The sequence below is a fragment of the Delphinus delphis genome, chromosome 13 (genome assembly GCF_949987515.2).
Source record: "Delphinus delphis chromosome 13, mDelDel1.2, whole genome shotgun sequence".
Lineage (NCBI taxonomy): Eukaryota > Metazoa > Chordata > Mammalia > Artiodactyla > Delphinidae > Delphinus > Delphinus delphis.
This window is the reverse complement of record NC_082695.1, coordinates 72,479,040-72,505,860: the sequence shown is the minus strand read 5'-3', so window position 1 is coordinate 72,505,860 and position 26,821 is coordinate 72,479,040. Positions and strand designations below refer to the sequence as shown.

General features: G+C 40.0%; 1 protein-coding gene and 1 long non-coding RNA gene across 4 annotated transcripts in view; one reads left to right on the top strand and one right to left on the bottom strand.

Annotated features, from left to right (window-relative positions):
- ATP8B1 (ATPase phospholipid transporting 8B1) overlaps positions 1-10,999 on the top strand; it is a 111,078-nt gene extending 100,079 nt beyond the window's left edge. For all 3 annotated transcript variants that reach the window (XM_060029124.1, XM_060029125.1, XM_060029126.1), the window contains 7 exons: positions 689-977; positions 4,875-5,098; positions 6,288-6,371; positions 7,139-7,384; positions 7,709-7,847; positions 9,554-9,684; positions 10,775-10,999. In XM_060029124.1, coding sequence (XP_059885107.1) covers positions 689-977; positions 4,875-5,098; positions 6,288-6,371; positions 7,139-7,384; positions 7,709-7,847; positions 9,554-9,684; positions 10,775-10,999 — 1,338 coding nt within the window. The remainder of the gene's footprint in view (positions 1-688; positions 978-4,874; positions 5,099-6,287; positions 6,372-7,138; positions 7,385-7,708; positions 7,848-9,553; positions 9,685-10,774) is intronic.
- Positions 6,660-26,821, bottom strand: part of LOC132436307 (uncharacterized) — a 47,660-nt gene continuing 27,498 nt past the window's right edge. The window contains exons 2-3 of the long non-coding RNA XR_009521760.1: positions 10,753-11,018; positions 6,660-7,858 (exon numbers count right to left, since the gene is read on the bottom strand). This is a non-coding gene — a long non-coding RNA (uncharacterized lncRNA). The remainder of the gene's footprint in view (positions 7,859-10,752; positions 11,019-26,821) is intronic.

Here is a 26,821-nt window from a genome sequence, read left to right as displayed (position 1 = left end):
TCTGAGAGTTTATATGATACATATAATATGATACAAACTGGTGGCAGTGGTTATTACTAGTTTATCAACTAACTAGTTGATCATTAATTTAAATTTTCTTCTTTGTATATTTTAAATTTTTCTATATTTTTATAGTAAATATTTTATAATCGGAACAATATCATCAATGATATAACCCAAGAATTATCCTTCAGATGATTAAAGTCTTGGGAATGGTACTTTTTTAAAAAATAAATTTATTTATTTATCTTGGGCTGCGTTGGGTCTTTGTCGCTGCGTGTGGGCTTTCTCTAGCTGCGGCAAGCAGGGGCTACTCTTCGTTGCCGTGTGTGGGCTTTCTCTAGCTGCGGCAAGCAGGGGCTACTCTTCGTTGCCGTGTGTAGGCTTCTTATTGCCGTGGCTTCTCTTGTCGCAGAGCTTGGGCTCTAGGTGCGCAGTCTTCAGTAGTCACGGTCCGCAGGCTCAGTAGTTGTGGCTCACGGGCTCTAGAGCGCAGGCTCAGTAGTTGTGGTGTACAGGCTTAGTTGCTCCATGGGCATGTGGGATCTTCCCGGACCAGGGCTCGAACCCGTGTCCTCTGCATTGGCAGGCGGATTCTTAACCACTGCGCCACCAGGGAAGCCCGGAATGGTACTCTTGTTATTAAACCCCAAATGGTTAGAATCCTTTCCCTTTCTGATTTTCACAGAATGAAATTCTTCTTGAGAAAAAGACCAAGAGAAGTAAGATTTTGAAACTGAAGTTCCCCAGGACAGAAGAAGAAAGACGAATGAGGACACAAAGTAAGAGGAGGCTGGAAGCTAAAAAAGAGCAGCAGCAGCAGAACTTTGTCGACCTGGCCTGTGAGTGCAGTGCGGTCATCTGCTGCCGGGTCACCCCCAAGCAGAAGGCCATGGTGGTGGACCTGGTGAAGAGGTACAAGAAAGCCATCACGCTCGCCATTGGAGACGGGGCCAATGATGTCAACATGATCAAAAGTGAGTCTCGCACATGGCCAGTGCCACCTGAATCTGTAGAGAGGAAATGGCAGGAACATTTTTGGGGGTAGTTTTTTTCTGATTTCATTGCTTGGGCTTTCATGAAGCAGACCTTTAATAAAGGCACTTAACTGTGGTAACTACACCTGTGACCCTGCCCTCAGGAAGCTTACAGTCCACTCAGTAGGAGAGCGCAGGCATGATTATTCTATACAAAGAGTGCCAAGTCGAAGATGAGCTCTGTGTGGGTGAACTTATCCTTATTTGTTTCCTTCTTTTACATATGTTTGGATTTGGTTTTGTGTTTTCTCCTGCTGCTTCTCCTCCCATATTTCTTCAGGGCTTATTAAGAACCCTGCTATTTAATGTTTTGCAAAAATTCCTGCTGAGCTTGGCATGAATTATTGAACTCTCTTTGTTATTTGTTTGGGGAATATTGTTCTCCCACACCTAAGCATTGTTTTCTGGGGCTTTCTTCTTGCCTTTGGTAAATCTGTTGAACTTCACCCTTAGGTGACCTAGTGTGAGCTCAGTGTAACATTGAAGCACAGCTCTGACATCGCCTCAAAATTCTCCTGACCTCCCAAGGTCATTCTGCTGGTTGGAGGACCCTAGGTACCCACAAATTGACAGATTGAGTTCTGTCACTGCAGAAATACAATTTTGCTGGTATTAAAAGCATATGGAACCAAACCCTCATCAATATGTCTGAATCCTGGTCCTTTTTCTCCCTGTATTACTTATACAGGAGTATCTTGTAATGAAAATGCCCAAACTAATGAGACCTGAATACTTGTCCTCATCCTGATGCCAGCATGCTGTGTCACCCTGGGCTCATGCTCAGGCCTCAGGTTTCTCATTTGAGAACAAGAAAATTATCTCTGATGTCACCTCTAGCTTTGTAGTATTTCTCTTAAGATGAACTATCCATGGCATGTATACACACGTCCTGTGGTGCCGGGTAGCTTAAATGCATCATATGTATAACTAGACTTTTACTTCAGCCTGTTTCGTAACTCTTCTCTTTCTTTCCTTAGAGTCTCTTCCTTCTCCTCCTTGATATATACTAAGAATGTTCCAACTTTATCTTCCTCAAAAGGAGTCAGCTATATAATGTACGTTTTCTCGCTTCTTCATGTGTATGTCTGTGGCCACGGCCAGTTTAATTTCTTTCCACCGTGTTTTGCACATATTCATCCTGCCATGCGAATGGCATTTCTTGCTCCGAGTTAGATCTATTTCTTTCCTCTGTAGCCAGCTCTAGTTTATTTTCCATTATGTACCTTTTAACATAAATGACTGTGCCAAAAGGGCAAGTGACTCAAACATTATTTTTCTTCAGTTGTAATGAAGACTTCTAGATGCTGGGAAAGGGGGACTCCGTTTCAGATTTCCCGATTACGTGACTGAGACTTGAAAACTCTTGTTCCTCTCAGTTCACCAACTGATAGCAAAAGGGATCACACAAAGTTGGCATAGATAACCTCCTAGAGACTGTTTTTTCGTTTTCAGAATTTTATTAAGCTCTGTTATGTGATACACACTTTTATATATAATGTAGGAGACATCCACTTGGGATGAAAATCAAAGAAACTCAGGTCTCCTTGGAAGTCAGTAGCTTAACCCAAGTATTAAGTGCCTTTTTGAACTCTGTGAAAACTGTCATCTCTTTTACCTACATCAAGAACAATGAACCAAAAGAAACTGTTGTTTATAAAGAAGTACAGTGAAATTTAAGTGTCCAAAAAAATCTGACCATTTGCTAACATGTTTCATGGTTAGTGGTGTAGTCTAGGAGAAGTGGAGGGAACTGCAGTCCACCATGGTTTGCCCCTAGCAAGGATCCAAGGACCCTCGGATACTGCCCTCTCTCCCGCTTGGGCCTGAAGATGGCTGGTGGGTGTTATTTTCCTTGGCCTAAATCCTGAGAATGAACAGGCAGCATTAGAGAGGCAAAAGGAAGCAACCAGCTTGTCAGGGAATTATGAAGTGGCCTACCGGGCAGGCATCTGAAACCACATCGGCAACTTCAGGGAAGTCTAGGTGCCTATGTTTAGGTTTTAGGAAAATACAAACAAAAAGCAGTGTGGCCTGATAAAGTACATCTGTTCGGTTGCCGCTTTAACTGTGGCAGTGTACACTTCACATACGGTCCCTTGGTCTGCTCGGCAGTGGCTGGACTGGATGTCAGGGCCTGGGGCGGTGGCGCCTCTTCCTTGTCTCTGACAGAATCTCAACATTTCCCTGTTATTTGTTCAGAAAAGGCGGCCATGGTTTGGTAGGAAAGAACAGTTTGGCAACCACAACTGGTCATTAAGAACTATTTATGTGTATAAAGAGGTTGTAAGTATTGATTGAGATGCAGTTAATTCTATTTTATAGAATTGCAAAGTGTTATTAAAAACTTAGGTTTTGGACAAGTCACTGTGTTAATGCCAGACCTTGTATTCTGCAAGTGGGGCAGGAGTTGTGGAGCTTCTTTTAGTTGGAGACTCTGCTGAGCTGGCAGGCACTTCTCAGGGTCTGAGTAGTAATAGGTTGTATTCTGCAACACATGTTCTAAAAATGATCTCACTTCCATGACTCTTAAGACCTAGATAAAACTCATAATTCTCTAAGTGGAACATGTGGTTTAATGACTATTGGGAGGATGGATAAAATTGGGACTTTCATTTTTATCCATTCTGGAAACCTCCCCTCCTCAAAACAACTGTGTGTCTTGGGGTCTCAGTGGGCCATGCATAAGCCTTTGAAAGTTTAACAGTATCTAAGTTTAAACACTTTTGGTTGCAAGTATTGGAGAACAATTCAAGTCAGCTTAAAACAAAAAGAAACCTATTTTAAAAGTTACAAATATGTCTCATGCTGCTCAAGAAGCCAGGCCTCAGGAATATGCTAGAACCAGGACCTGAAGCTGCACCAGGAACTCAGTGTCTGCCCTTCTCTCTCATCCTTTCTCTAGACTACTTTATTTCTCTGCCCCTCAGAAGTATATCCATCCCACAACTCAAAAATTTACGTTAAAATTCCAAACACAAACACACCCAAATCCTAACTCCAAAATACCAAGAGACTGAGGGAAACAGATTCCTTTGGGTACTTTAAGCAGGAAGTGATTAATAGAGGGGACCAGGTGCTCATGAAAATTCTGGATGAACTGAAGAAGTAGGTTCTAGGCTGTGTCTGCACGTCTGGGTCACTCACCAGAGGAGCTTCTAGCTTTGAGGCTCCTCTGAAGAGCTTTCCAATTGAGAAGCCCTTGCAGTTGTTTATCAACATCTGGGCAGCTGGAGAATGGATATGAATTCTGCTGCAGAAATGCCAAAAAGGGAAGGGATGCTGGGCTCCAATTTGCTTCTGCTTCCAAGTCACAAGCAGGTCCAAACAAGTGGAACTTAATTCACAAAGAGAACCTAACTGCAAGGTAGTCGAAGCAATGTAGGGTTTTTATTTGCTTTCCCACCTCTCCAATTAGAACAAAAGTTCTAGAATGAAGGAGAGCCAATTCGTAGTATCTACCATAGATTATGTATCTGCCCATGGCTGACTCAGCTGTGGCCAGGGAGGCAGGGACACACGGTACACATGGATGCCTGGGGCTCACCCTTTGGGTGAGAAGGATGGCTTATGAGCTGGGCAGATAATCCAAATGGAATTCATTACCCACTTGAGATCCTTTCACAAGTATTTATGGAAGCCCAACCACGTGCTATGTTTAGCAACTCGTACTTCTGAGTTCAGAAGCTGGGGGTGGGGGATGGTGAGCAACAGTTTTCACATTTATTGTTTCATAAATTTGAGGGTTTTTTTTGTATTGCTACGGAAACATTTTTATCATCTCAATGTTTTGCCTTAAAATAAGCTTATGATTCAGTTATCTTCTCCCCGCCCCCACAGCTGCCCACATTGGTGTTGGAATAAGTGGACAAGAAGGCATGCAAGCTGTCATGTCAAGTGACTATTCCTTTGCACAGTTCAGATACTTGCAGAGACTGCTGTTGGTGCACGGCAGGTGGTCTTACATAAGGATGTGCAAGTTCCTACGATACTTCTTTTATAAAAACTTTTCATTTACTTTGGTTCATTTCTGGTACTCCTTCTTCAACGGGTACTCTGCACAGGTAATATACCATCATCATTATTATTAAATGAGTAGAGCCCTTCTCTTACATGAATAAAACTACGTCTGAAATTTTCTTCCCCCTCCATATTTGCAGTTTTGGTGCTCTCTCTTAACAGCTGAGGTACAGATTAAGTTTATGAATCTTCTAAAATGTTTCTGGTGCTTTAAACCTATTTTATTTTGCCTTTAAAAAGGTAGGATTTGTTCCTGGTCTGTTGACTTTTGTTTATGTGTCTTTGCCTTCACCGTAGATTTTTTTTTTTCCCAAGTCACCTTGCCATTAAGAATAGTGATAACAAATTGTTCAACTTTGAAAAAATTGTTCAAATTTAAGTATAAAATTACATTGGGGCTGAAGGGATTATATAAATTGGGGATGATCATAGATCTAACATCATGTCTCCACCGTTGGTTTTTAAATTTTAACATTTTGCTGAAATGGGAGTGGGGGCATATCTACAATGTTAAATTGTTGATATGGCAGAAACACACCATTAGCAAAAAACCTAAGTCAGTGCCTGTGGTTGTCCAAACTTCTTTGATGCTATGCTACAGACAACTGGCATGAGAGGAGGCCAGGTGTAGAAACTGGAGGCCAGGATGTCTTGGGGTTTTGAGCAAGGTTGGGGCCTTCTTCCTGTTTCTGTGCAGGATGGTGTATCACTGTTGGTGCTGAGTAAGCCCATTTCCTCTATCCCCCACTGAGGACTGGGGTGTGCACAGCCTTGCTTATCCTTTTCAGAAGCATCTTTCTTATATTCAAATTCTGGTTTATAAAATGTTTAAATGGAAATGCTGGACTGGCAAAAGAAAAGTATATTTGAACGGTACTTACGTGCTTTTGAACCAGTTGTATGTAATCTAATTCATTAATAAAAGGGATATTAAAAGACGATGAACACTGATTTGTTTTCCAGCATTCTTCAAATAGACCAGACTCCTTTTCCAAAAACTTTTCAGAGTCTATTTCTCCACTTATTTTACGGGGAAGATAATTGCCTGTGGAAAGCCCTTTGATTCTGTCCATTCCATCAAAACAAACTCGTGCCTGCTACTGGCATAGCTGGCGGGGGGAGGGGTGTTTACTTTCCCTGGGGACACCCCTGCTTTGAGGGCAGATGCGCACGTATTAACTAGGTGGGCGACATTTCTTCGTCGGTGACACAGACTCTGTCATCTCCTCACAGACCGCGTACGAAGACTGGTTCATCACCCTCTACAATGTGATCTACACCAGCCTGCCCGTCCTCCTCATGGGGCTGCTCGACCAGGTAGGAGCCTGGCGCTGACAGGGTCGCTTCTGGACAGACTGAGTGACTGTTTCAAAGCAAATATTTCAATGCATTCTTTTGGTTTTCACTTCTTTCTGAGTAAACCCTATTATATTTCTGCTGTCAGGCAATCAGAGCAACTGCTATGCTTGTTTTATAGTAAGAAAAGAGGATTTCTGTGCTTGGGTTGAATTCATTGACAAAAGAGTTTATTACCCTCATTTCGGACACTAAGATTTTCTTGTTAGATACCTAACAGTATGTCTCTACAATAACAACTTACACATCTTTAAAGTAAATTATTTTAATACCTTCCCAAACTTACAGGTTTAATTTCCAAATTAGTCCACATTCTATCTAGTAGCAACTTTTACAGAAACTGCTTTCAAAAATAAAAAGAATAATTTGGAATTAACTCATCGATGTGTATGTGAAAATGCTTTCCCAAAGTATTAGAAAAAATGCATTCTCAGGAAGTAAAAATCGGCTTCCTACACTTCTTTAAACATTACTGATCTGCTTTCTTAAGTAGCAAAATAGTAATACTTTACCTAATCTCAGAATTAAATATCAAATGATGGTGGACTACAGTAACGAGGTTGCTCTCTGCACAATGAAATTATTCAGGATTTATCATCTTGTTTAGTTTTTGCCTTCCTAGAACTTAACAAGTTGCAACTCCTTTCGAGATGGAGGTTGTGACGTATCTCTTGAGTTCTTTGATCCTGATGGGCAGCACTCAACTGTAATTGTGTTTTCCCCTTAAGGATGTGAGCGACAAACTGAGCCTCCGCTTCCCCGGGTTATACATGGTGGGACAAAGAGACTTACTATTCAACTACAGGAGATTCTTCGTAAGCTTGTTGCACGGGGTTTTAACATCTTTGGTCCTCTTCTTCATACCTCTTGGAGCTTATCTGCAAACTGTGGGACAGGATGGAGAGGCGCCCTCAGACTACCAATCTTTTGCTGTCACAATTGCCTCTGCTCTTGTAATAACAGTCAATTTCCAGGTATGTGGCTTTAGTCAACTGTTTTCAGTACCTGTTGGTACTGTATGCATTTCTGTATGTAGACCAGCGTGCATATCCGCCTGGCTCCCATTCTTCCTCCAACTGAGGCTCTGCTGCTTTGCAAATATGAATGGATGCTATTCTCATCCCTTATACCAAACATATTTCCTATTTCTTGCCTGAGTCAAAGATAGCTTCTGATTGTTCAGTATTCGAGCCATACCATGCTTAAATTGCTGAATTCTATTTTCAGAATCCTTAGATCCTTTATTTCTTGCTAACTCCCCAAAATGAGTGCTCTGTTTTTCTCTGGTTTCCCAACAGATTGGCTTGGATACTTCTTATTGGACTTTTGTGAATGCTTTTTCAATTTTTGGAAGCATTGCAATTTATTTTGGCATCATGTTTGACCTTCATAGTGCCGGAATACATGTTCTCTTTCCATCTGCATTTCAATTTACAGGTTGGTATTTTCTAAATTCCAAAAATAAATAAATAGAAAAATGTCATTAATTTAGATTCTGACATAACTTCAGGGTAAGTAAAAACATAAACTGTAAATTACTGCTAGTGAAAATTAATGTCCTGACTAGAATTGGGGGTGGTGGGTTGGAAGGGTGGTAACGTGATGGGAGGAAAGCAAATTAAAATAACTAAGCTATAATTGTGCTTTTTTTCTTCCATAAAACCTAGTATTAGTAGGTTATTGGGAAACTGGGAATACATGTATTGCTGGTAGCACTATAATTTAATCTTTCTAAAGCACTACCTAGAAATATGTAATGAATTTTTGTGTACATTTTGATCCAGTATTTCCACATGGGGAAAATACCCTAAGATGAAACACACCAAATTTTGGAAAGATAATCTGTACAAAGACTGTATCACTACAACATTTCTAATTGTCTTTTAAAAATTGGAAATAACCCTCCCTAAGACCTAAGAATATCAAATTAGCTAAACAAACTATGAATCCCAGATGATGGAATTCTAGAACTTAAAAGTGGACTGCATCATTGGAAATACATATACAGAGCAATACGTAAACTTATGGAAAACAAAACAGTTTACAGCTATATAAAATATATGACAAATTGACAAATGCTAGAATGAAATGATAAATATCAAAATATTATAAATAGCGTGAATTAGAATTTATGAACATCTTATTATGGATAGAGTAGTTTGGATTCACAGTGGAAAAAAATTCCCCATAAACTCATTTCCCTGTAAAAGATTAGGTTTTTCTTTGTTTTAATGATCAGTTGTTGGGTTATAAAAGACAATTGCTGTGGTAACCCTTTTCTTATTGGGATTGAGCTCATTTTTTTTATGACTGTGTTCTTGCTTACTGACTCTGTGTTTTAAAATTTTAGTACCCACTTACTTAGAATATTCCCATAGGGAATGTGTTTTAAACCCATACACATTTATGCTATTATTTTTATAAACTCACAGTGTAAGTACAGAAAATATTGTGAGAAATTTGGTTCTAGTTTTAAAATTGAGTAGTATACGGTCACCTGGTTGTATTACAGAATTGAATTGTTACTTCCTCTGACATAAAAACTAGTAGCCTAATTCAGTGGTAAAAGCCTAGCTCTAGTCAGATGGACATGGGTTTTAATTCAGGAGTTGCCATAGCTAGTTCTGTTACCTTGGGCAAATTTTTTTACTCTCCACAAACTCAGTTTCTTCATGTGATAGAGGGCAATACTCCTCTCTCAGAAATGATTAAGTGGCATGACCTAAAACACCCAGCATAAGGCTTATCCCACAAATGGCAGTGCCCATTGTTAACACATGGCGTTTCAAACCAAAACTATAAATTGGAAGTGCTTTTTTAAGTTCCTGAAAAAATCCAAAAGTATAAATTGCCTACTTTTCCATTTTTAATTAATGCAATGTCAACAAATGTACTTTCTTTTTTCGCTATTTATATGTTCACTTATATACATTTGCCTTGTTCCAAAGAATATACGTGCCGAATTCTGCTTTGCTTAGTCTGGTTTTAAAATGTTCATTCCTTGAGAAGTGGTGGGATGTTCTCGGGAGGGCAATCTGGTTGTAAAAGCTCATCACAGAGAATCCACTTGTGGACTGTGGAATATCAGCTATGCCCCCCTTGGGATGAAAACCATTGTGATTCATTCTCTGTGCTTCTTCCAGGCACAGCTTCAAATGCTCTGAGACAGCCATATATTTGGTTGACCATCATCCTGACTGTTGCTGTGTGCTTGCTGCCTGTTGTTGCCACACGATTCTTGTCAATGACCATTTGGCCATCAGAAAGTGATAAGGTATAGAAAAAGAAAGTCTTCTCCTAACTCTGAGTGCCTCTCACGGAAATCAAAGCATTTCTCCAAAGCAGCTTTCCTGCAAAATTCTAAGCTCTTGGGAAGTTTGGTCTGAAAATTTTTTAGGACTACTCTTTTTTTTATTACAAAAATTACCAAATATCAAAAGGAAAATAGTATAATGAACCCCCATATATCTATCCTCTCAATTTAGCAATTATACTATTAATATTTTGCCCTGCATACAGGTTGGGGTTTTTCTTCATTTAAAGGAAAATGAAAAGTCTTGTAGCAGGATCCTTTGAGCTATAAGTAACAGGGAGATATGGCTCAAAATGGTTCAATGATGATGTATCACCTCCACTCACATCATAATTAGGTTTCAGGCTCAGCTGATGGGCAACTTAATGTTATCAAAAAAGAACTGGGGTTTTTTCCATCTCCCCCCTCTGCTGAAAGATGGCTACAGGAGTTCCCGGCATTGCGTCCTGACATGTCAATATCCAGGGGAAGATTAAAGACTGATTATGCTGTTGCTTTCCCTTAGGAGCCTGGCAACTTTTTTTTGTTTTGCCTGGGAACTTTTTATGGAAGGGCCCAGCACACTTTTCTCAGGCCTCATTAGCCAGAATTAGATCACATGCCCATTCCTGGACTAGTAGAGGGCAAGTCAAGTCGATCAGTCCTACCCCTGGGGGTGGCGTCCACATGGAGGAATGTGGCTGTAAGCAGGAGGATGGTACCTGAGTAAACTCCATTTCCATCAGAAAGGAGGAGAGAACAGCTGCTAGGTAGGTAGCCTTCACTATCCTCCAGCTTTCCCTCCTCCACTGACAAGGGTGTGCAGTAGCAACCCAGAAGGAGGCTAACAGTCTTTTCTAAACCTGTACCTTTATGAAATGGAAAGAGCACTAGTTTAGGAGTGGGAATCCTGGCACCCCATTTTCTAGCTCTGAGAGCTTAGAAACGTCATGTAACCTGCCTCCCTCCATTTCCTCCACTTTAAAGCGAGTATGGTTATGCCCGCCCCCAAATGAGGCAGGTGTGCAGCCAGTTCTTTTTTAACCTTACCCCATCTCTCCTGCTTTCGTAGATTCAGAAGCACCGAAAGCGGTTAAAAGCCGAAGAGCAGTGGAAGCGGCGGCAGAATGTGTTCCGCCGGGGCGTGTCCGCACGGCGCTCGGCCTACGCTTTCTCCCACCAGCGTGGCTATGCCGACCTCATCTCCTCCGGGCGCAGCATCCGCAAGAAGCGCTATCCCCTGGATGCGGTCATCGCCGATGGAACGGCAGAATACAGGCGAACCGTGGAGAGCTGAGGCGTTTGCTTCAGGTGACCTGTAGCAAAACAATCACACAAAGTAAAATGTCTTCTTTTTTTATGAGAGACTTGACTTTTTGGGAAAAAAAAAAAAATTTGTCACGAGGATGTTGAAGGCAATAACCTTTTTAACAAGCTACAATACTTGGGTTGGACTACTGCAATAGCAAAGCCAAGGAGACCTTTTGAAAAGTCGTATTCTTCAACTGTTGATGTTTTGTTTTGATTCAAAGTGAACGTTTTTAACCCCATCTCAATCTAGGACAAGAGAATTAGAAAACGTCTTATTTCAGTTCAAATGGTATTGTACTGTAAAATTACAATTAGATTTTCCTGTCTGGGATCTTCAGCACAAATTTCTCAGACGCTCCTTTTTTCCGGGAGTCCACCCTACTAACAAAGATCTTTTATTTACAATGGTAGTAACGAAAGATTCATGAATGTTCATCCCCTAGAAGCTAAGTGGTCTGATGACTTTTTCAGAGTCGATAACGGGGCTGCCTGGTTTCATGTTCTCATATTGGTTTACTAATTCAGCTCAATCAACAAAAATTAATTCACGTTTCATAAGTACAAGGTTTTGATCTGTTTCAGTTTACTACCAGGTTAAAAGAGCACATTACATATGTTTACTCTTACTATTATATATTATTTCAGACACTTCCTGTAGTACCAAGTGCATTTATTTTCTACTGTCATTAAAAAAAGATACTTAAATATTTATGGGCTTTTTAAAAAAAAGCTTTTAAAAACTGAGGGTATCAGTGATAAATTGCAGAATATTTTGCAAAGCTTTCTTTTGAAAAGCAAACTTTTGTGCCTGCCTATATGTAAAGTATTTTATAAGGGATTTGAACAGAGACCTCACTCTTTTCTACTTGTCTTATGTCTTGAGAGAAAAGGCTGTTGGTAGCCATATTTCTAAGACTAACAGTGTATCATTTTAAAACTGAACATAACTTTAGGCAATTATGGAAACTATCCTCAAAGAGGTAAAAGTTATTTATCCAGGGGCTTTTCTCACTCTGTGTGTTTCACACACTAGTTTCCATGTTTCAGTGAAGACAGAGAAGTGTCTTCAATAATTCTGTTCTTTACCATTAGGTTGTGAATGTTCACAATATCTGTTCCTTTGAATTCCTTATGAGGAAATCACAGCATGTATATAGTTCATTGTCTAGATATGAAAAGAATATAGCTCTTTAGTCTACGGAAGTAAATTTCCGGAAGTTTACAACTGTTCTTTATCTTGTAAATTTAAAAATTGTAAGTTTTTTTGTGTAATTCTGTCAGTTTCAGATTTCTCTCCCGTTTTGCAAATTGTGGGAAAGGTCGACAATGCAAATGTGTCAAAGACTTACATGGTTGGGTGCAATATTAACAATTTTAAAATGCAAATTGCTTTGGATAAATTATTTCTATATTCTGTAAATCTGAGATTAATGTATATTTTTGTTTAAAAAATAAATGCTTTAGTAAAATCTTTGGAAGTACAATCTTTTAAAATATTTTTTAAGCTGGGTTTTTTATTTTAGACTGGGGCAGATGATGGAAGAATCTAGGCCTGCCTGGTTTTTAAAGGAACATAGGTGGTAAGAAGTAAGTTACTGGCAGGGTACTAAGTGTTAGGGTCAAAGTGGCTGAGAAAAGGATCAGACTACAGAGGTAGAGGGGATGGATTTATGGTTGGCAAGACCAACTGTATCCCGGGAGGGTGCATCTTAGGATATTAGGGAACAGTTTTTCCAAGTGACCTCAACTCTTTGGAGCCAGAATAAAAGCAAAGGTAAGCCTTGACCAAAAGTAGGGGCTGGGAAGTGAGTGCTGCCTTCATGTGATGTGAATGAAGCTTAGGAAAATTTTAAGACAGCTTCTAAAAGTCTTGTCAGAATCTGCTTCTAAGTTATAGCTATAATAAAACTTCTGGTGCACGGGACTTCCCTGGTGGTACAGTGGCTAAGAATCTGCCTGCCAATGCAGGGGACACGGGTTCGAGCCCTGGTCCGGGAAGATCCCACATGCCGCAGAGCAACTAAGCCCGTGTGCCACAACTACTGAGCCTGCGCTCTAGAGCCTGCGAGCCACAACTACTGCAGCCCGCACGCCTAGAGCCTGTGCTCCACAACAAAGAGAAGCCACCGCAATGAGAAGCCCACAAACCGCAACAAAGAGTAGCCTCCGCTCGCCGCAACTAGACAGAGCCCGCACATGGCAACAAAGACCCAACTCAGCCAAAAAATAAATAAATACAGTTATATATAAAAAAAAAAGGCTCATACTCTCAGACCCACCTGCACCAGGGCCCAGCACAGAAGGAGCCAACTGAAATGCACCCAGACTTTATGTAAGAGGCTTTATTGCTTACCTTAGAGTGTTGGTCCGAGGGGCAGGGGTCAGATTTAACACACATGCCTGCTGGGGTACCCTCCAAGGACAAAGGCTGGTGGATGCCATCTTTGTCTCACTCCTGCCGGCAGGGCGCCATCTTTTTAGTATTTTAATCTACATTCTTTTTTCCCCCCAGTCAGCACCATCTTTACGCCCTCCCTATGCTGCAATGTAGAGCACCAGTATCTCCAGAGGGGAGCTTTTACATGCATCTGGTACCCTTTTTTTATGTCTGGTACCCTGGTTTTTGTGACTACAACTCAGGGGACACCCCTGATTGCCTGGCTCTGGCGGCCAGTGGGGCTTATGCTCATGGGTCCAGCAGGACTGTAACCAACAGCAAAAGAGTTCTTAACCGGCTACCATCTCCAGGGCACAGCAAGAGGCAACAGTCCGAGGAGTCTTACTATGAGAGGCCCACTAACTTATCTTCATAACTGTGGCCTGAGATTTCCAAGGAAGCACACATCTAAGTGTCTACTGTAATGCTCTCCAGCAGCCTCAGAGCGTGAGCACTCTCTTTGCGCTTTCACCCTACAGCCATCAGAGCACTACTGTCTCCCAGGGAGGAGCTCATACATGTGTCTGGTCCCAGGTTTTACATCTGGTGCCTCAGTTTTTGTGGCTGCCACCTAGGGGATGCCCCTTAATCACCTGCCTCTGGGAGCCAGCAGGGCTTGTGTTCCTGGATCCCATGGTGTTGTTATAAATGGGGAGACAGTTCTTGGCCTGCTACCATCCCCAGGGCACAGTGAGACAGCAGACTGAAACAAACCCCAGTCATTCTGTGATAAAGGAATATTTGCTTGTCCTGGAGCTTTGGCCTGAGGGGCAGGCTTCTGGTTGGATGTAGGGACCTACTGAGATGCTCTCCTTGGACAAAAGCCAGAGGACACCATTTTTGTGCTCTCCATCTGCCCACCAGTATCTCTCAGAAAGGAGTTTGTACAGTTGTCTGGAGCCCCAATTTTTGTGACTGATACCCAGGGGGACACGTTTAGGGTATCCAGCTTTTGCAGCCAGCAGGGCTTATGCTTGCAGTCCTTCAGTACTGTATATATTTGTATATGCTGCTACCTGAGAGTCTAGCTTCCAATAAGCCTGCTAACTGAGATCCTCCTCTATGGATACTGACAGGTCTTGCACACGCTCAACAACTGAGAGCCTCTAAAATTAAAATGGGCAGCCTGGACAATCACAAAGGTATGAGAGACAAGCAAGAGCTAGGGCAGGGCTGGATGACAAGGTTCTCCTACATGAGGCCACCCCCTCAAGATTAAGGAGAGGTGGCTGTTTTACCTCCGCATAGACACCAAGACAGAGAGTCAAGGAAAATGAAGAAATAGAGGAATATGTTCCAAATGAAATAAGATAAAATCTCGGAGAAAGAATTAATGTAATGCAGATAAGTAATTTACCTCATAAAGGGCTCAAAACAAAGATCATAAAGATGCTTACCAAGCTCAGGAGGGGAATGGATGAACACAGTGAAATCTTTGACAAAGAGATAGAAGGTATAAGAAAGTATCAAATAGAAGTCACAGAGCTGGTGGTTGGGGGGTGGGATGAACTGGGAGACTGGGATTGACATACAGACACTACTATATAGAAAACAGATAACTAATGAGAACCTACTGTATAGCACAGGGAACTTTACTCAATGCTCTGTGGTGACCTAAATGGGAAGGAAATCTAAAAAAGAGTGGATATGTGTATGTGTATAACTGATTCACTTTGCTGTACAGAAAGAACTAACACAACATAGTAAAATCAACTATACTCCAATTAAAAAAAAAGTCACAGAGCTGAAGAAACAATGATCAAACTGAAAAGTACACTACTGGGGTTCAACAGTAAACTAGACGAAGCAGAAGAAAGGACAAGTGGGCAGTGGACTTCACCTAATCAGAGAAACAAAAAGAAAAATGAAAAAAAGTGAAGATAGCTTAAAGGACTTACGGGACAACATCAAATGGACCAACATTTGCATTAAAGGGGTCACAGAAATAGGAGAGAGGAGAAGACTCATTTGAAGAAACAACAGTTGAAAACTTCCCTAACCTGGGGAAGGAAACAGACACCTAGGTGCAAGAGGAACAGATAGTTTCAAATAAGAACTCAAAGAGACCCACACCAAGACATATTATAATTAAAATGTCAAAAGTTAAAGACAAGGAGAGAATCTTAAAAGCATGAAGAGGAAAACAACTTTTTATGTACAAAGAATCCCCCCTAAGACTATCATGAGATTTTTGAGCAGAAGTTCTGCAGGCAATATAGGGAGTGGCATGATATATTCAAAGTGATTAAAGAAAAAAAACTTTGAACAAAAGAACACTGTATCTGGCAAAGTTGTCATTCAGAACTGAAGAGATAAAGAGTTTTCCAGACAAGCTAAAACTAAAGGAGTTCATCAACACTAGACCAGCCTTACAAGAAATGTTAAAAGGACTTCTATAAGCTGATAGGAAACTGTGCTAATCAGTAACAGGAAAACATGAAAGTCTCACTGGTAAAAGTAAATATATAGTAAAATTCAGAATAATCTAATGTTATAAAGGTGGTACATTAATCACTTACAAAGCTAGTATGAAAGTTATGTAAAGGCCAACTAGCCCGAGGCAGGGGAACGCACTCAGACTCACAGGTTGCATCAGACCAAAACTTTCCGGACCACCCAGTTCCAGAAACTGACCTGGAGACATTCCGGACCACCCAGTTCCAGGAACTGACCTGGGGACTTTCCACCCGGCCCAGCCTTCCCGCCTTTTGAGGGGCGGGACTAACGGTCCCAAGACTGATGCAACCAGCACCAGATATTGCCACGATACCCGAAGAGACCACCAAATAAGGAATAACCTGCTCCCTCCCGGATTCACCACACCCCTTTCCCTTCTTCCCCTATAAATTCTGCCCAAACCGGGTGCGACTTCTCTGGCCCCTTTCTCTCGGACCAGTGAACCTCGCCCAGGAGCGTTCCCAAATAAAGCTTGTTTAAGCTCTCCTCCGTTTCTTGGTGCTGTTCCTTACAAGTTAAAGGACAAAAGTAGTAAAAAATGTAACTATAATAATTTGCTAAGGCATACACAAAATAAAAAGATGTAAATTGTGACGTCAAAAACATAAAACAAGAGGAAGCAGAAAATAAAAATATAGAGCTGTAGGATGCATTCAAACTTTTAAGTTGTTAGCACCTTAAAATAAACTGCTATAAATATAAGTTGTTATACGTAAGTCACAGAAAAAAACCCATAGTAGATACACAAAAGACAGAGATAAAGGAATCTAAGCATACCACTACAGGAAAGCATCAAATCAGAAAGGAAGCAAGAGAAGAAAAGAACAGAAGAACAATAAAACAGCCAGGAAACAAGTAACAAGATGGCAATAAGTACATACCTATATATAATTACTTTAAATGTAAAAGAACTAAATTCTCTAATCAAAAGACATAGAGTGGCTGAATGGATTAAAAAGAAAAAAGATCCATCTATGCTGCCTACAAGAGACTCACTTCAGATGTAAAGGCACACAGACTGAAAGTGAAAGGATAGGAAAAATATATTCCATGCAAATGAAAACCAAAACAAGCTGGGGTGGCTATACTTATATCAGATAATATAGTTTAAAATAGTCTGTAATAAGAGATAAAGAAGATCATTACATAGGTACAATGGGGTCAATCTAACAAGAGGATATAACATTTGTAAATATTTATGAACACAACATAAGAGCACCTAAGTGTATACAGCAAATATCAACAGACCTGATGAGAGAAATAAAAAGCAATACAATAACATTAGGTGACTGTAATACCACAGTTTCACGAATGGATAGATCATCCAGACAGGAAATCAATAAGGAAACACTGGTTTTAAACATGTTAAAGCAAATGGACATAACAGATATATATACAGAACATTCCATCCAAAAGTAACAGAATACACATTCTTCTCAAGTGTACATGAAACATTCTCCAGGGTTGATCATTTGTTAGGCCACAAAACAAGTCTTAATAAATTTAAGACTGAAGTCATACCAAGCATCTTTTCTGACCACAATGGTATAAAACTAGAAATCAATCAGAAGAATAAAACTGGAAAAATCACAAATATATGAATATTAAATAACATACTACTGAACAACCAATGAATCAAAGAAGTAATCAAAAGAGAAATTTTAAAATACCTTGAAACAAACAAAAATGGAATACAACACACCCATAAGATGTGCCAAAAGCAGTTTGAAGAGGGAAGTTCATAGCAATAAATGCCTACTTCAAGAAACAAGAAAAATCCCAAGGATTTTACACCACCTCAAGGAACTAGAAAAAGAAGAATAAAGCCCAAAGTCAGTAGAAGGAAGAAAATAACAATGAGCAGAATGGAAATAACTGCTCTAAAGACCAAAAAAAAAAAAAAAAAAAAAAAGATTTTAGAAAAGATCAATGAAACTAAAAACTGGTTTTTCAAAAAGATAACAAAATTGACAAACTGTTAGTGAAACTCACCAGAGAGAGAGAGCTCAAATAAAATCTGAAATGAAAGAGGAGAAATTACAACTGATACCATAGAAATACAAAGGATCCTAAGAGGTTACTATGAACAATTATATATCAACAAATTGGACAACCCAGAAGAAATGGAAAATGTCGTAGAAACATATAACCTAACAGGATGAATCATGAAGAAACAGAAAATCTGAACAGACCAAATACTAGTAAGGAGATTGAATTAGTAATTAAAAACCTCCCAAGAAAAAAAGTCTAGGGCCAGATGGCTTCATGGGTGAATTCTACAAAACATTAAAAGAATTAATACCAATCCTTCTCAAACTCTTCCAAAAACCAGAAGAGGAAGGAACACTTCCAAACTCATTTTATGAGGCCTGTATTACCCTGATACCAAACCAGAAAAGGATGCCACAAGAAAAGGAAATTACAGGCCAATATCCCTGATGAACATATATGAAAAAAACCTCAATAAAATATAGGCAAACAGAATTCAACAATACATTAAAAGGATCATGCACCATGATCAAGTGGGATTTATTCTAGGGATGCAAGGATGGTTCAACATCCACAAATCAATCACTGTGATACAGTACAGTAACAAAATGAAGGATGAAAATCACATGATCATCTCAATAGATGCAGAAAAAGCACCTGACAAAATTCAACATCCATTTATGATAAAAACTGGGTATAGTGGGTATAGAGATATTATGTTGAGGTATACATACCTCAACATAATAAGGGCCTTATATGATAAGCCCACAGCTAACATACTCAATGGTGAAAAGCTGAAAGCTTTTTTTCTTCTAGTATCAGGAACAAGCTAAGGATGCTACTCTTACCACTTTTATTAAACATGGATTTAGAAGTCCTAGCCAGAGTAATCAGGTAAGAAAAAGAAAAGGCATCCAAATCAGAAAGAAAGAAGTGAAACTCAATATTTGCCAATGACATGATATTATAGAAAACTTTAGACTCCACCAAAAAACTGTTAAAACTAATACAACAGTACAGTTGCAGCATACAATATCAATACAGTTGACATTTGAACAACAGAAGTTTGAACTGCATGGATCCACTTACACATTACTTTTTCTCAATAAATACACACTACAGTACCACACAATCTTGGTGGTTGAATCTGTGGATGTGGAGTGCCAGCTATAAAGTTATATGCAGATTTTTGACTGTGTGTGTGGGGGGGGGGGGAGTCAGTGCCCCAAACCCCACGATGTTCAAGGGTCAATTATATATAAAAACCTACTGGGTTTCTATACACTAATAACACAAGAGCAAAAAAAAAAAAAAGGAGGTGAAAGGCCTGTACAATGAAAACTGTAAGACACTGATGAAAGAAACTGAAGATGACACAAATAAATGCATAGATATTCCATGCTCATGTACTGCAAAAATTAATGTTTTAAAAATGTCAATACTACCAAAAGCAATCTACAGATTCAATGCAATCCCTATCAAAATTCCAATAGCATTTTTCACAGAAATACAATAAATAATCCTAAAATTTGTAAAGACCCACAAAAGACTCTGAGTAGCCAAAGCCATCTTGAGAAGGAAGAACAAATCTGGACTCATCACACTCCCTTATTTCAAACAATATTACAAGTTATAGTAATCAAAACAGCACAGTATTGGCATTAAAGAGACACATCAATCAATGGAACAGAATAGAGAGCCCAGAAATAAACCCATGCATATATAGTCAATTAATTTACAACAAATGAGCCAAGAATATACAATGCAGAAAGGACAGTCTCTTCAATAAATGGTGCTGCATGCAAAAGAATGAAACTGGACCATTCTCTTACACCATACACAAAAATTAACTCAAAATGGACCAAATGTTTGAACATAAGACCTGAAATAAGTGGTAAGTTCCTTGATATCAGTCTTGGCGATAATTTTTTGCATTTGACATGAAAAGCAAAGGCAATAAAAGCAGAAATAAACAAGTGGGACTATGTCAAATTAAAAAGCTGCACAGCAAAGGACATCACTGAATGGGAGAAAGTATTTGCAAATCATTTTTCTTATATGGGGTTAATATACAAAATATATAAAGAATGCATACAACTTAATAGCAAAAAAACAAACAGTACAACTAAAAAATAAACATTTTTCCAAAGAAGACATATAGATGGCCAACAGACACATGAAAAGGTACTCACATCACTAATTATCAGGAAAATGTAAGTCAAAGCCACAATGAGATATCACCTCACACCTGTCAGAATGGCTATTATCAAAAAGACAACCGGGCTTCCCTGGTGGCGCAGTGGTTGAGAGTCCGCCTGCTGATGCAGGGGACACGGGTTCGTGCCCCGGTCCGGGAAGATCCCATATGCCGCAGAGAGGCTGGGCCCGTGAGCCACGGCCGCTAAGCCTGCGCGTCCGGAGCCTGTGCTCCGCAGTGGGAGAGACCACAGCAGTGAGAGGCCTGCGTACCGCAAAAACGAAAACAAAAACAGAAAAAACAAACCAAAAAAGACAACAAATAACAAGTGTTGGTGAGGATGTAGAGAAAATGATCACCTGTGCACTGCTGGTGGGAATATAAATTGGTGCAGCCACGATGGAAAACTATGGAGGTTCCTCAAAAATAAAAATAGAACTACCACACAATCCAGCAATTCTACTTCTGTGTATTCATCCAAAGTAAATGAAAATACTGTGTCAAAATGATATCTGCACCCCCATGTTCACAGCAGCATTATTTACAATAGCCAAGATATGGAAACAAACAAAGCATCCATCAATGGATGAAAGGATGAAGAGAATGTGGAATATATATACAACTGTTGTATATTATTCAGCCATGAAAAAAATAAATAAAATTTCATCATTTGCAACAACATGGATGGACCTTGAGGGCATACTAAGTGAAATAAGCCAAAGAAAGACAAATACTATATGGTCTCACTTTATATGTGGAATCTAAAAAACAAAACAATAAAAAACAAACAAACAAAAACAAAAAACTCCTTTGCTCATGGATACAAAAAAACTGGTGGCAGATTGGGAGGTGGGAAAAATAGGTCAAAGGGGTAAAAAAACACAGACTTCCAGTTATAAAATAAATAAGTCATGAGAATGTAATGTACAGCATGGTGACTCTAGCTAATAACACTGTATTGTACATTTGAAAGTTGCTAAGAGAGTCTTTTTTTTTAAATTTAATTTTCTTTTCTCTCTCTCTCAATCTCGCCCGTGAGGCATGCAGGATCTTAGTTCCCTGACCAGGGATCGAACCCATGCCCCCTGCATTGGGATAATGGACTCTTAACCACTGGACCACCAGGGAAGTCCTGAGACTAAGTTTTAAAAGTTCTCAACCCAAGAAAATAAAATTGTAACTGTATGCTGAAGGATGTTAACTAGACTTACTGTGGTGATCATTTCACAATATATACAAATATCAACTCATTATGTTTGAATATTACATGTCAATTATATCAATTAAATTTTTAAAAAATTTAGAAAGGGATGAAATGATAATACATGCTACATAGTGCGTGAACCCTGAAAACATGCTAAGTAAAAGAAGCCAGATTCACAAGGTTACATATTTATGATTCCTTTTATGTGAAATACCCAGAATAGGTAAATCCATAGAGACAGCTGATTGGTGACTGCCAGGGGCTGGGAACAGGAGGGTATAGGGAACAAATGCTAAATGGGTGTATTAGTCAGGGTTCTCCAGAGAAACAGTACTAACTGGTGTTTAAGGAATTGGCTGACACCATTGTGAGGGTTGGCAAGTTTAAAATGTGCGAAGTAAGAGGCTGGCAGGCTGAAATTCCAATAAGGGTTGATGTTGTGGTTTTGAGTCCAAAGGCTGGAAACTGAGCTGAGTTTTTATGCTGCAGACTGGAGGCCAAATTCCTTCTTCCTTGGGGAACCTCAGACTTTTATCTTAAGGCCTTCAACTAATTAGATGAGACCCACCCACATTACAAAGAGTATTCTGCTTTATTCAGTCTACTGATTTAAATGTTAATAACACCTTCATAGTAACATCTAGATTTGTGTGTGACCAAACAGTTGGGCACCACAGCCTACCCAAGTTGACACATAAAATTAACCATCACAATGGGAATGGGCAGTGAATTAGCCCATCAGCAGCATCTATCAGAGGCATCATTACTTCTTCATATTTATATGGCGAGAAGACCTTTAAACTGATCCTAAGTAAGCACTACAACCTTGAAGGCTAAGGTGGTTTTAGCTTTGTTATTGTTTTGTATAAAAAGAAAATCAGTTTTTCTAGTATTCTTTCAGTTGATGTGAAATTCATGTACATAAAAGTAACCATTTTAAAGTGTACACTCATAATATTGTGTAAGGGGATATATGTATATGTATAGCTGATTCACTTTGCTGTACAGCAGAAACTAACACAACAATGTAAAGCAACTACACTCCAATAAAAATTTTAAAAAATTAAATTAAAAAACAATGTTGGGCTTCCCTGGTGGCGCAGTGGTTGAGAGTCCGCCTGCGGATGCAAGTGACACGGGTTCGTGCCCCGGTCTGGGAAGAACCCACATGCCGTGGAGCGGCTGGGCCCATTGAGCCATGGCCACTGAGCCTGCGCGTCCGAAGCCTGTGCTCCGCAACGGGAGAGGCCACAACAGTGAGAGGCCCGCGTACAGCAAAAAATAAATAAATAAAAAACAATGTTGTGTAACCACCACATCTATCAAGTTCCAAAACATTTTCATTACCACAAAAGAAAAGCCCATACCCATTGTGATGGTTAATTTTAATGTGTCAACTTGGGTTGACAGATGGCAGAGAGAAAATTAGGTTACTGACATAGTTGAACTGCTAGTAGTACCTCCAGACTACTTCCATATGAGAAAAATAAATCCTTACTTGCTTAAGCTGTGTTAGGTTTTCTGCTACTTATGGCTGAAAGCAATTCTAAATGACACAACGGAAGAAATAACAGCAAATCCAAAAAAGGAAGAAGTTTAAAGGGGGAGAATAATTTGAATACAACTAGACAAAAAAATAATAATAAATTAGATACATAAAAATTGTGAGAAAGGAAAAATGTATTACTTTTGAAGGTAATATGGTGGTATTCTTGGAAAACACAGTAGAGTCAACTAAAAAACTATGATAGTTAGAATTCAGCAAGATAGTGGGAACAAAACAAATATAAAGATAACTTTCATTTATACCCAAAACAAACAGAAGATATAATGGGGAAAAGATGGTACAGTTGACCCTCGAACAAGGTCGGGGTTAGGGGGGCTGACTCCCTGCACAGTTGAAAATCTGCATATAACTTTACAGTTGGGCATCCATATCTGCAGTTCTACATCCATGGATTCAACTAACCATGGATTGTGTAGCACTGTAGTACTTATTGGAAAAAAATCCACATATAAAGTGGCCCTGTGTAGTTCAAATCTGTGTTGTTCAAGGGTCAACTATGTTTACAATTGCAACAAAAATGATAAAATACTGAGGAATAAACTTTACAACTAAGACCTCTACGAACAAAGCTTTAAAACAGTAGTGAATTCAAAAGAATAGTTAAGCAAATAAAAGGCATGTCATGTTCCCGGATAAGACATAATACCATAAAGAGTTGAGTCTCACTAATATATAAATGGCATATGATCCCTATAAAAATGCCAACAGTTTTCTTTAATACACAGACTGATTCTAAAGTTCATATGAAAAGATTAATAAGAGCCAGAAAACTAACAGAGAAAGCAATGAGGGGAGACTACCGCTACCAGACATTAAATATAATTTTAAAACTGATTTAAACAGTGTGATTCTGATGCTTGATTACACATTCCATGGAACAGATCAGAAGATCCAGAAATAGCCCCAAACATATGTAGAGATTTACTACACATAAAGGTGGTATCAAAGATCAGTGGGGGGTGGTGCTTCACTGGTAGCACAGTGGTTAAGAATCCGCCCGCTAATGCAGGGGACAGGGGTTCAAGCCCTGGTCCGGGAAGATCCCGCATGCTGCAGAGCAACTAAGCCCGTGTGCCACAACTACTGAGCCTGTGTTCTAGAGCCCATGAGCCACAACTACTGAAGCCCATGCACCTAGAGCCCATGCTCCTCAACAAGAGAGGCCACCACAATGAGAAGTCCACACACTGCAATGAAGAGTTGCCCTTGCTCGCCACAATTAGAGAAAGCCTGTGCGCAGCTACGCAGACCCAATACAGCCGGAAAAAAAAAAAAAATCAGTGGGGGAAAGACAGGCTTTTTAATTAATGGTGTTGGAACAACAGGAAAACAAACTGAATACCTTACACTGTAGTAGAATAAACTGCTAATAAATAAAAGATTTGAAAGTAAAAATACTCATAAAAGTACTAGAAGAAAAACATCAGAAAATTCAAATACAGACTTGGAGTAAAGAAAGCATTTCTAATTAAGACTAGGGAATTACCTGGTGGTTCAGTGGTTAGGACTCAGTGCTTTCACTGCCAAGGGCCCGGTTCAATCCCTGCTGAGGGAACTAAAATCCCACATGCCGCACAGCACAGCCAGGAAAAAAAAGGGCACTGGGGCTAAAAACACAAAGCTTCAAAGGAAAGGCTAATAAGTTCAAATACATAAATGTAAAAGCCTTCCTTATTACAAAAAACAAAAAAAGATAAATGGTAGGGACTTCCCTGGTGGCACAGTGGTTAAGAATCCACCTGCCAATGCAGGGGACACGCGTTCAAGCCCTGGTCCAGGAAGATCTCACACGCCGCAGAGCAACTAAGCCTGCATGTCGCAACTACTGGGCCTGCGCTCTAGAGCCTGAGAGCCACAACTACTGAGCCCGCATGCCTAGAGCCCGTGCTCTGCAACAAGAGCAGGCACTGCAACAAGAAGCCCGCACACCACAATGAAGAGTAGCCCTCGCTCACCACAACTAGAGAAAGCCCGCAGGCAGCAACAAAGACCCAACACCGCCAAAAAACAAATAAATAAATAACTTAAAATAATAATAATAAATGGTGAAGTGGATAAAAATACATTTGCAACTTGTGAGACAAAGAGCTAATTTCCCTAATAAATAAAGGCTTCCTTGGATCTGAAAGACTCCAACAATCCAGCAGAAAAAAAATGGGCAAAGCACACAAAGAAATCACGAAAAAAAAATACAAAAGACTGCTACACACAAAGATGTTTAACCTTATCTGTAATAAAGGCAAATCAAAATGATTCAGTGGACCACGTTCACCTATCAACTTGGCAAAAAAGAAAAAGGTTGGCAATGCAACACTGAGACTATGGCAAACAAACCCTCTATTTTATAATATTACTGGTAGGAATATAAATTGATGAAAACTCTTAGCAACTTAGCAACGTCTGTTAAAATTTTAAATGTGTATATCTTTTGACCTAGCAATCACATTTCTCAAATTTATCCTGCAGCTATATTTGCCCACAAGGGAAATGACATGTACTATTGTACTGCAGTACTGTTCATAATAGCAAAACACTGGCAATGAACTAGAAATCCATCACAAGGGACTGGTTAAATGAAGTAAAGTACATCCCCGTGACAGAACACAATGACACTGTAATGGAGACTATCAGAGAATAAGATCTCCATGATTCATTATGACATGACAAAAGCCAGGTACAGAACTGTGTTTGTGGTGGCTACCTTTTATGTATAAAACAAAAGAGGGTAAGGAGATTAAATTGATCTATAGATTCAACACAATCCCAATCAAAATTTCATAGGATTTTTTGGGTAAAAATTGACAAACTGATTCTAAAATTTAAATGGAAATGCAAAGAACCTAAAATAGCCAAAATGAGAAAGAAAAATAAAGTCGGAGAAGCTAACATTACTTGATCTGGAGAATTATTATACAGCTATATAGTAATCAAAACAGCATGATAGGGCTTCCCTGGTGGCACAGTGGTTGAGAGTCCACCTGCTGATGCAGGGGACACGGGTTCGTGCCCCGGTCCGGGAAGATCCCACATGTCGCGGAGCAGCTGGGCCCGTGAGCCATGGCCGCTGAGCCTGTGCGTCCGGAGCCTGTGCTCCGCAGCGGGAGAGGCCACAACGGTGAGAGGACCGCGTACCGAAAAAAAAAAAAAGCATGATATTGGCCTAGAGACAGAAAATAGGTCAGTGAACAGAGTAAAAAGTCCAGAAATGAATCCACGTATATATGAACAACCAATTTTTGACAAAGGTACAAAGGAAATGAAATAGAGAAAGGATAACCTTGTCAAAAAATGGTGCGGGAACATTTGGATATTCACACGTAAAAAAACCAAAACGATGAGCTTGGATCCATACCTCAAGAGTAGCAAAAGATTTGAATAGATGCTTCAACAAAGAAGATATTCAGGAGTGATGTTACCAAGATGGCAACATCGGTTGTTCCTGACTTCACTCCCCCTCATAAGGAGATCAACTAACAACCATTCATTGACAAGACTCCACTGAGAGGATCCTAGGAGGCTGGAGAGAGGCTAAAGCACCCCCCTGCAACAGAGACCAAGACAGACCTCCTTAGAAGGGTAAGAGGAGTGGTTACACGCTGATCACACTGCCCCTCCCCAAGGCAGCATGGCCCCACTCTGAGGGGTCTCCCTGAGCCTAAAGTTCCTGCCGTGGAAAAAGAGCCCAGGGTGCACCCAGCTCCTCCAGCATTCTGGGTTGTTTCTTGGGAGCTTACACTCTGGTCTTGCCCCACAGGGACTGTGGATAGATCTGCAGTGCTTGACCACTGGAAATCTGACTGTGATAGAGAGGGGAGAGGGGCTTGCAACAGCCAGTGCTCAGATCTTGGCAGAATGAGTTCCTACTTGTAGCACACAAGTGACAGCCCCAAGCGGCGGCTGTGCTCATCTGCAGAGCCAAGAAAGTAGCACACCTTGACCAGGGAATTCAGTGGGGTA